The sequence below is a fragment of the Peromyscus californicus genome, unplaced genomic scaffold (genome assembly GCF_007827085.1).
Source record: "Peromyscus californicus insignis strain IS unplaced genomic scaffold, ASM782708v3 Scaffold_10__1_contigs__length_136768540, whole genome shotgun sequence".
NCBI classification, from domain to species: domain Eukaryota; kingdom Metazoa; phylum Chordata; class Mammalia; order Rodentia; family Cricetidae; genus Peromyscus; species Peromyscus californicus.
The window spans coordinates 86,045,101-86,056,023 of record NW_026294391.1 but is presented as its reverse complement, the minus strand read 5'-3'; the positions used below and the strand labels follow the sequence as shown (position 1 = coordinate 86,056,023).

The 10,923-nt window shown below is 43.0% G+C and overlaps 1 protein-coding gene and 1 non-coding gene across 2 annotated transcripts; one reads left to right on the top strand and one right to left on the bottom strand.

Annotated features, from left to right (window-relative positions):
* Window positions 1-5,061: 5,061 nt before the first annotated feature.
* On the bottom strand, window positions 5,062-7,772 carry LOC128109075 (transcription elongation factor A protein-like 4). Its single transcript, XM_052736146.1, has 2 exons — window positions 7,648-7,772; window positions 5,062-6,512 (listed from the first exon to the last, which is right to left on the bottom strand). Exon 2 carries the CDS (start codon window positions 6,487-6,489, stop codon window positions 5,923-5,925), a length of 567 nt encoding a protein of 188 aa, XP_052592106.1. The 5' UTR covers window positions 6,490-6,512; window positions 7,648-7,772; the 3' UTR covers window positions 5,062-5,922.
* Window positions 7,773-10,595: 2,823 nt separating this feature from the next.
* On the top strand, window positions 10,596-10,667 carry Trnaa-ugc (transfer RNA alanine (anticodon UGC)). The gene has a single exon. It is a non-coding gene; the product is annotated as a tRNA-Ala (tRNA).
* Window positions 10,668-10,923: the final 256 nt, after the last annotated feature.

Below are 10,923 nucleotides of genomic sequence, written 5' to 3'. Positions count from 1 at the left end.
GCTCAAGTAGTGATACACCTGCTCTGGGTGACTCAGGCATCTTTTAGTAGGGGCCTTAATCCAGAGATACAGGACAACAGTCTTAATGTTCCTTTGTTTCTCCAATGGAAAATTATAGGACAAAAATGACCAGGTTCTATTCTAAAGATCAAGAAGATGCTAATTAATTCAATTTAGCAGCAAATAGACCTGAATGGGCAGGTCTCTGTGAATACCAGGATAGGGAAGGTCATAGGAGTTCCCAGGAGCCATGTAAGATTGTGGTTGGTTAAGGATATCAATAGGGGCTACTCTAGCTGGAACTAATGTTAGCCTCCCGACCTGGGGGCAGCAGAGGGAGTAGTGGATCCTCTGCAATGATAACCAGATCCCCACCACTTGGCAACAGTGCAGGCTGTTTGAAGTCGAGCCAATGTGCTCCTGCCTGATGCATCTGCCATTGTTTATCTAATGAACAGGCTTTCGAAGGTGTCTTGAAGGGTGAAAACGTTTTTCTCTGAAAGAAAGGCAAAAGCATGAAAGGAAGGACAGTGAGGAGGCATTTCTAATTTGTAGAACAGTCTGTACATCTTGATTGCCATAGAAACTTGATATCATTGTGGTGACCAAGGAGAGTAGAGCAACATTTTTTTTCTGGTGTTTTTAGATCAGTTTTGATATTTGACTATTTCATAACTGTATGTAACTCTCGCCACACCTTTTCTCATCTCCCTCCCATTCCTATCAACCCCTCTTGCTCCCTACCAGTCTGATTCACAGCTATTGGTTTCGTTTTGTGACTGATTTAGTTTAAGCAGGGCCATCTATGTGACTATTGGATTAGAACTATCCATTGGAGCCTTGTGGGATCACACAACTAAAGTAATGACTGTCCATCCTCCTGAATCTATCAACAGTAAACAGTTTACCAGTGAGGAGTAGGGTTCTTCTTCCATCCATTCCTGACTGTTGATGGGCCCATGCTGGTACAGACCCCAGTGCAGTACTGAAGAGCAGTGTGACCTAGTGAAATGGTCAAATTGGAAATGCCTCCCCACAGCCCTCCCTCTCATGCTTATTATTGTTTTATTGTTTGCTGGGACTGTACTTGGCTTCTTGCATGCTAGACCAGCAGTCTGTCACTGAGCTGCAACCCTGGTCCTCTTTCTACTTTTTCAATTTTGACACAAGGTTTCACTAAACTGCCCATTCTGGCCTTAAATTCAATCTGCAGTCTTGAACTTGTGATTCTCCTGCCTCAACCTCTTGCATATGCTGGGACTCAACTTGCCAGACATAATTTAAATCAATTAAAATTTAATTCTACACAATTATCTTTTACTGTTTGTGCTATATACTGTTTTCTTTGTTGAAATGGAGATTCAGGATGGTTCAGAAAGTAAAAGTACTTGAAGTTTAAGCCTGACAAACTGAGTTTGATTCTCATAACCCAAGCAAAGGTGGAAGAAATCAACACTACAGTCACTACAGTGTTCTCTGATCTCCACATGCATACCTTGACACACACACACACACACACACACACACACACACACACACACACACACACACACTTACACAATAATAAAGTTTTAAAAAATTAAAAACTGACATTCAACTGAATATCTATATCTTCATTTGCTAACTGTGGCAACTCTCAGGAATCTCTAAATTTAACAACTGTAAGGAGTCTTCCAATGAATAGACTCATGAAAACCAAGCAGATCAGATTGTTAATAAAGGTAAAAGCTGACAATGTCTGGCTGTGATGGTTAAATTCATGCCAACTTGACTGAGACAACTGTCAGTAGTAACAGATGGTAAAACATTTCTGAGTACTTTATGTTTCTGTAAGAGATTAAAATTGGAGTCAAAGACTGAGTATGATCCATCTTCAACAGTGTGAGCAGGCTGCACCCAACCTATGGAGAAGCCACATAGCACAACACAGCAAAAGAGTATATTGGTGCTTTCTTGTAAAGCTTCAACATTTGTTTTCTCCTTCCCTGAGTTTTTGGAACTTCAGGTTCTGGCCCTTCAAATTCTGGAAACTTTCACCAGCAACTACCTCTTGGGTCCTTCAGTTTAGGGCAGAGAGTTACAGCATAGGCTCAACTCCCATGGTATTTAAACCTTCAGACTCAGTCTGACCTGCAGCACTGGCCTTCATAAGGATCCAGCAGCAGGTTGCATGTCATGTGACTTCTTGAGCTTCCATGGTCACATGAGCCCCTTCCATAATACCTCTGTTTTAAACCTCTATACATTTGTTTTGTTTTGTTTCTGTTTCTCTGGAAAACCCTAATGCACTGGTATGGTAGAGTGAAGGGACAATGGGCAATTATGCATTGTTGGCATTGTTAAATAAGTTAATTTAAGAGGTAGCATTAAGTTAAAATGACTCTTGCCCCTTGTGTTCCTACATAAGCAAAACAAAGGCCAATCCAATGTCAATACTAAAATGAACAATGGCCTTAATCAACATGAAGCCATCAAACTAATCTCTAATTTGCTTTAACCAATCAAATACATATTATTTCACATCATTTTGTGAGAAATTCATAAAATGTACCCCTCATTACTGCTTCACTTGACTCCAAAGCCCCTGTAGTTTAGAACTATTGTATTCATGAATTTCTGTCTACACAAACTGTTAAAAATTTAATGTGCCCGACTATGTCTTTGAACACTGCCAAGTGGACACATCTGCTTTCTCTGGATATTATTTCATTTAATAACATGAAAGGCTATTGACCTAGAAGTCCTACTTCCAATAATAAGATAATATCAGTTAAGAGTTTAGAAAAGGATTGTAAGGTGATACTCATCTGCAACCAAGCTGAGTATCTCTAGCCACATAGTTCTCCATCTCCAGGGAGGAAAGGTAGCTAGTACCTATGGAGCAGATTTTTAAGAGGAGCCCAGCTTCAAGTTCTTTTCGTGAGTGTCCAATTGAATGTGTGACAAATCCTGCTAGTGAGATAGCACTATCCTCTCTTCATACATGCGTATGACTGCACAGCATGTTATCCTAAGCACAGAAATGGATGGATGGCAAAAGTTCAGTTGCCAGCTGCCAGCCATGTCCTGGGAGAGAAGCTGCCAGCCGTGGCAACTTGAGTTCCTGGTGGCAGGTCCCACATATATGCATCTTCAGCTTACTAAAAGTGTATATACAAGCTTGATATATTAACTAAAGACAAATTGTAATTATATCCCATAGCAATGAGTATGACTAGCACTGATATCCTTAATTTAATTTTTGTTTTTGTTTTGTTTTGTTTGAGAAAGGGTCTCTCTATATAGCTCTAACTGTCCTGAAACTATGTCCATCACTATGTCCAACAGGCTAGTGTTGAACTCACAGAGATCCAATGTCTCTGACTGTCAAATGCTGGGATTAAAGGTGTGTACCACTAAACCCAGCTACTTCTTTGATTTTAAACACCATTCTCCAACAAAAGGTATCACTTATTTTTGGTGAAATGGCTGAATCTAGGAATTGTATAGAAAAAACACAAGGTAAGACTAAGCATCTTTTGTTGTAGCTGTTTGAGGGATGGTCTTGCTATGTAACCAAGGCTAGCCTGACAGTATTATTTTCTGAGATTAGAGGTATGTATCGCTATGCCTGGCTAGAGCATCTAGTAGTATAGGAACATAGAAAATACATTACACAACACAAGCATATGGAATCAATACAAAAGACCACTGAAAGAGCTCCAAATGACCAAAGAAATAATTAGAGAAACCAAAACATGTAAAGTAGTATTGCATGGAAATTTTGGGATAAGTGAATAAATGAAGAAGAGGCAAATATCATCTGCAGAAGAATTACAAAGAATTTAAAAACTCTTTCATTAAGAGCATAATTTTCCTTTCTGAAAGTATAGGAGTGCCATAATGACTATTTTGTAGGGGAAAGCTTTGAAAGGGAGAAATTTTTTAAAAAGCAACAACTATATAGAGAAACCTCACACAACCTACATCATTCTGTGAGAAAAGTTATTTAACATGAATAGTGATAAGTGAAATGAACTATATGTAACCTTTATATGATGTGAGGAGAATGGAACTTTCTCTCTGTGGTATGTCCTCATGAATCACATTCATTGTCCATATAAACACACACACACACACAAAAAAAAACACTAGAAAGCAAACACAAAATATGGGGCAATTAATACTTGACAAGTATTTCTAAAAAAATATTGAGGACAGCAAACACAAACAAAAAAGTGTGAGACACTCAACCAACCAAGAAAACCAACTTATGGAGAGATAATGACAAAATATAATATAGCAATGTGGAAGAAATAGAGAAGGGATGTCCTGAAGGATATGAATGAAATATGTACTTTGGGAAGTAGTGATGTACTGATTCATTATGACAAATGAATCATCATAATGATGGGCTCCTCTACCAGAGAAAGGACACTGAAGCCTGTGAACATGGCACATTACTCATATGTAATAAAGCATTAGTATTGGTCAAGTTTGGCAAATGAACCATCCTAATGAAGGACTTTAGAAACAGTAGGTACCTGCTATGGAATATATGGAAACTACATGTCATTTTTGTAATAATTCTGGAAACATACAAAAGTGTTCAAAAAAAAAAAAGTCTATTTAGCCAGGTGGTGGTGGCACACACCTTTAATCCCAGCACATGGGAGGCAGAGTTCGAGGCCAGCCTGGTCTACAGAGTGAGATCCAGGACAGGCACCAAAACTACACAGAGAAACGTTGTCTCAAAATAACCAAAAAAAAAAAAAAAAAAAGGCCTGTTTTACAACAAGTGCAAGTAAAAAAAACTAACACTATACAGATAAAGGTGGTGGTGACAGGTCTGCAGAAATGGAATCAGAGGGCTTGATATGAGTTTCTGCGGAAGCAGTTCCCGAGAAAAGGCATGTGAGCACTCAGACCAGCGGGGAGAACAGCACAGCACCTGTGCATTCATGTTGTTTCCTGCACCATTCTCTAAGATTCCGGGAGGGGCCATGTGGAAATAGACAAAACCATAAAGAGTCCCATGAATCTCATGGATTATCAAGACGCAAATGATAACTGGGTCCTACCAACGAGGGGATGATAATTTTATTGGAGTCAGATTGGGAGTCTCTACCCTGTGGTTGGGCTAAAGGATTCCTTTCTCATGCAGAGCCTCCAGGTCACCACAGTGTCCCCAGAGGAGGGAAGGAACTGTGACAAGAGGCATAGGACCAGGGAGACATGGCATGGACTCGCAGTTATCCGGACTTACTCCTGGGCAAAGTGGAGACCTCTCTTAGCCCAGCCGCAAGTGTCTAACCAAGTTCCAGAGTTCTTAGTGCAGGGAAGGAGGCAAGGAGAAAACCATGGCCGTTCACATTCTCACTGCTTCCTACACTCCTCTCCACAACCTTGCATGGTAAGATTTATCCCCATTTCACAGATGGCAAGGCTCTGCCTTACAGCACTAAAGGAGAGATTGATTCTTCCACTATGGAGCTCCAGGAGTAATACAAACATTGCCTCCTATTTTACTGCAAGGACTCCACTTCCCACATGCACAGTGTTCTGACTGCTTAGGGCTAGTTCCCAACTCCTGTATCTTATGCCCAGAAGGAGCAGCCATCTTAGGAGACAATAAACTATTGACAAAACCAAAAAGAACCACACAAGTAATTTTCAGACTTGTTTGCTCGGTGTACATTACTATCTGTTGCAGTTTCACAGAAGTAGGCTGATGCCACATAGAGGGTTCTGAGGCTCATGTCCTTGAATTTGACAACACACTCTGAGTATTACTTTTTCCACGCAGTGAGGGGAAACAGACTACACTGGAATCTGAACATGGCAGGCAGAAGGGTCAAACAGGCTGCAGCTATCAGGAGGAAAGCCTAAATCGAAGCAGCAGCATAAGTTAGAGCACTCTGCCCAGCAGATGCTGCCCGGGAACTAAACATAAGGGATGTCTTCAGTGTCCCTTCGCGGGGCCCTGCAGCCACCCCTGAATTCCCTCGGGCCCCTTGGGTAGAAGGGGTCCTGCAAACTTCTTTGCATCCAAAAGATCCGCCCCATCTTCTGCTTGTTCTTCCTCTCATCCTCCTTGACCCTTGCCATGTTGTCAAATTCTCTAATCATGTCCTCATTGCTGAAGTGCATATCGTGGATGGCCTCTTTATACTCCTTGAGGCAATGGGCCAGCCCCTTGTTGGTTTTTCTTTTGGCTTTTCTGGGCAGGTGGTCCTCAGCTGGGCGCTTTCCTGCAGAGCTTCCTTTACTTTCTGGCTTTGCCTGGCTCTCTGGTCTTCCTTCCTGTTTTGCTTTTCTCTCAGGCTCTGGCTGCTCCTGGCGCTTTGGCAGCATCCCCTCATCTCCTGCCTTTGCCTGGTTTTCTGACATTTCTTTGTCTCCCAGAGAAAAGGCTACTTCTGTCTGTCCGTCCTCCTGTGGCGCTTTACCCTTTTCCCTCTGTCCTTGCATCGAAGGCATTGCTTCCTTCTCCCTCGAGAGTTCTTCCATGTCCAGATTTTTATTTTCCTGTCCTGGGGGTTTAGGAGGGGGTGGGGTGGGGAAAGAGGAAATAGAGAGGACACCGAGACTGAGGAGCGGGCACGGAAGGCACATGCATCTAGTCTTTGCATCTTGCCCTTGAGAATGGTTCTCTAACTAAGCCTGTCTGCCCTCCAAGTGTGCCTTCTGCCTGCACCCCTCCCTCACAGGTGAGGCAAGGACACACCTGCAAGAGCTGCCACCTCCTCTGTGCCCCTTCACTGCAGCAAACACTGTGGAATAGGGCGGGGGTGCGCAGTGGAGCCCCAATTCTGCCTGTTTCCCTGAACAGGCAGCTGCTGTACACTGACCTGCAGGGGTTCAGAACAGATCGCCCCTGCTTTCCAGGGGTCCCAGCAAGCAGGCAACAGCAGGCTCAAATATGCTGACAGGGCACAGGGGCAGGGGCTGTGCACTCCGTGAACAGCTGTGACCAGGAAACTGTGCTGGATTCAGGACTTGTCCTCCTCCATCCCCCCTGTTCCCCAGCAGCCATTTCTTTTCAAGCCTTGAGCTCAGAAGGAGGACGCTCTTCTAACTACTTTGGTGTCTGTGTCTCCCTGCCCTGGCTGGAACTCAAGAGCCCACCTTGGCGCTGAACGGCTTTTGGGTCAGGCATGGCAGAAGGTTGTTGTTCCTTCTTTCTTTCTGCCTATCTTTCTTTCTTTCTTTCTTTCTTTCTTTCTTTCTTTCTTTCTTTCTTTCTTTCTTTCTTCCTTCCTTCCTTCCTTCCTTCCTTCCTTCCTTCCTTCCTTCCTTCCTTCCTTCCTTCCTTCCTTCCTTCCTTTCTCTCTTTCTCTCTTTCTTTCCACGCCCTCTTTTAGAGGGCTCCTCCTAGCCCCGGTGCAGAACTGGGACTCCAAAGAGGGGCAGAGAAGGGGCAACGAAGGCAGCTAAGATACTGGGTGGGGTGTAGCAGGCAGGCGGGGATACTTGGGGGTGTCTGCCTCTTCTGCCCTCTGCCCAGCGGCTGCAAGCTCCCCAGTAGCCTCCATTTCCCATTGCCTCTTCCGTCTATACCCAAGCCCTCCTCCCTTGTTCCAAACTCCACCTCCAATCTTTCCCTCCTAGCGCCCAGCTGGCCTCACCCCGCAGCGTTCGCCTCTAGGAGCAAAGCCTCACACTGACCTGAGAGAAGCAAGAACAGTAACCAGGAGCCCAGGGACTTGAGAGATGGCTCTGGGACAGAGCCCTGGGGAGCGAGGGCGGGGCACTCCAGCTGGCAAGTCACATGACAGCATCCCAGCACCAGCCTTCCCCCCTCCTGCATACTAGGAAGAGTCAGTGAGTCAGTCACACAGCACCTCCTTGATCAGGTATCCCTCACCTCTTGGGCGTGTCTGTTTCTCTGGCTGGAAAGTTGCTTTTACAAAGAATTTTATTCAATACCAGTTTTTTTTCTTCATCTGTACTGGGCATTGTGATGAAAGAATCTTGACAATGTGGCTTTCAATTCTATTACAAGATCAGAATCACAGAGGCAAGTCCTGTAATTGTGAATTGAATGTGTGGACAGTAGGCTATTGCACTTTTGAGAATAAAGTGGAAATTTGTCTCACCAAATGACAGTTCCTAATTTTATTGTCTGACTTTCATGCATTTTCCAAAGGAAAAGTACTTATATTTGAGCATTTGAGCTAAGTGAAAGAATGATTAATTTATTTATTTATTTATTTATTTATTTATTTATTTATTTATTTATTTATTTTTTTTTTTTGGTTTCTCGAGACAGGGTTTCTCTGTGTAGCTTTGTGCCTTTCCTGGAACTCGCTTTGGAGACCAGGCTGGCCTCGAACTCACAGAGATCCGCCTGGCTCTGCCTCCCGAGTGCTGGGATTAAAGGTGTGCGCCACCACCGCCCGGCGATTAATTTATTTTAAACGGGAAATGGAGTATGCAAGGGGCAATGATCTGACCCTGGATGAAAACAACCGTCATCCGCCATCCTTCCAGCACACACCTTGAGTAACCAAAGCACAGCTCCGCACCAATCTTCCGGACTGAAAGACTAACCACCTTCCCATTAAATATATCTAATACGCCCTCTATCTATGATGTTCCATGCCCAGCATCCAGCTGCCTGGTCCCCTGCTCCATCTTCTCAAGAAATTCCTGAAGTCTTAGGTGCTTTAAAACGATCTCCATCACAAAGCTCTCTCACTTGCATCTCTGACAAACAAATGATGCTGTGTGACTCCATTGCTTTAACAAGTTGTAAACAAGGAGTCCCTGTTGTTGTTATGTGGGATGCCCCTCTCTCTCCCTTCACCTACCTTGGGGAGGTTCCTTTACAGTAGTCTTGAAACCTCATTAATAGACTATGTTGCCTCTCTTCCAAAAGACAGAAATGGCCTTCTGAATGGAGACAGTCCACTCTCTCCCTGGTAAGAGTTAATCCAGGTGGGTCAGCCAACCAGGAGGCCAAAGGACCCCTTCTCAAAAATGGAGATCCTTCCTCCAGAGCCATACTAAAAAGCAAAAGGGGCCATACTGATCCCTTCATGAGGCAATGTGCCTCCCCTTCTATAAGCCATGCTCCTCTGGCAGTCTCCCACAGAGCTGCAATCTTGCAGCCTCTAGGGTCTGCCCACTTTCCTCTCTTTTCTAGGTGTGCTTTCACTAACCCTCTTTCCTTCCCTGACACTGTCTGCTTCACTCTTTCCCTAAAGCTCCCTCCCTACCATAGGGCTGCTTATGAACCCTGTGTGTCAGCCATGCAGACTTAATTCAGATGGGACAGCTTTCCTCTTTTTCTGCTCATCTCTGTCCTCAGGGCAGCTGAGGAGATTTGCAATTACCTGCCCTGGAGCTTTTCAGGTTTTTCTTGCTCTTTTTTCCTCCTTAGGTTTATTTATTTTATTCTCTGTGTGTGAGAGTTTTCCCTGCATAAATGTCTGTGTACCACTTGGGTGCCTGGTATGCAAAGAGGTCAGAATTGGCATCAGATCCCCTGGAATTGGGGTTGTGCATGGTTTGAGACTCCTGGTGGATGCTGGGAACCAAACCTGGGTCTTCTGCAAGAACAAGTGCTCTAAAGAAATTAGGGTTTCTGTTTTAAACTCTAATGTCATTATTCTCCACAGGCTAGAGAGATATCTCTGTAGTTAAGAGCCCTTGTTCTTGTTGAAGACCCTTGGTCAGTTCTCAGAACCCATATGGAAGATCATAATCACCTGTAACTTCAGTTCCTGGAGATCTAACACACTCTTCAGACCTATTCCAGTACCAGACACCCAAAGGCTGTACATGCATGCATTCAGGCAAAATACCCATACACATAAAACAACATAAATAAATCTAAACTTTTATTGTCATCAAATATCCATTGAGTCTTTTTTAAAATTGCATTATTAAAGAGACCAAAAACCTCAAGAAGATTTGTGGAATTTTCTGGACTCAACATGTCGATTTTATAATTGTTTTTGTTTTTTATATCTTTATGAGATACATAAACGTACAGAAAGAAACGGCATATTAGGGTTTTATAAAGAACCAGTTTCTTCAAATTTAGTTATTGGAATAAATGAAGTGATGAATAGTGTGTGGGAAAGTTATGGAACAAGATGACCAGCCCGACCAATATTAGAAAAAAATACTTTTTAAGGCATGAAAGCTAAGGCATGTTTTAAAAGAGAATAGAGGTGTGATAAGGAAGGTTTCAGGAAACTACCCATGCTCTCAGATATCCTAGCATATTGCTAGTCAGCAAGACATAATTATTAATTCCACATGATAGTATCAAGTTGAACTAATACTACAACATAAAGTTGAATTAAAATTGATGGGCCTGAATAATTCAAAGTATTATTTATTGTTATCCTGCCTTGTTTTAAAAAGCATAAGGCTTGCTATTATTATTATTATTATTATTATTGATTTCATTATTTTTAATTGAATATAGGTTATTTTCTTATCGACTAAATGTCGATAAGAAATCTTTATCGACTTCAAAATCCTATGAACACGGAAGCCATGAAATATACTCAAAGGACCAGATGCAGACTCTTGCAGACTCTATGAATGCCGGTGTATTATGTCTGCTTCATATAGGCTTTAATCAGCCAACTAGCCAGCCCGGGGATGTAGCTCAGCGGTAGAGCACATGCTTTGCATGTATGAGGCCCCGGGTTCGAGCCCCGGCATCTCCAGTGCCCTTTTTCTTTTGCAGGGGGTTCCGGGAAAAGGTGTCCCAGACTTTAACTTCTTCTGTTAGACTGTATATGCATAGCTAATTATACAATGAAATTTCTCATCTCTCACCGTGACAACAATGTGACGACATTTCCATGGAGACAAACATAGTCTGGTGAGTAGAACGTGATCATGCCTCCAGGGATATGTTTTGTTCACAAAACAGAAAAGCAAAGCTCTGCTTTCCTGCTGGTGGCAGTTTCTCTAATGGGT

What these genes read in the sequence shown, in the direction of transcription:
- LOC128109075 (XM_052736146.1), bottom strand. Translation starts at nt 6,489, where the DNA reads ATGGAAGAACTCTCGAGGGAGAAGGAAGCAATGCCTTCGATGCAAGGA.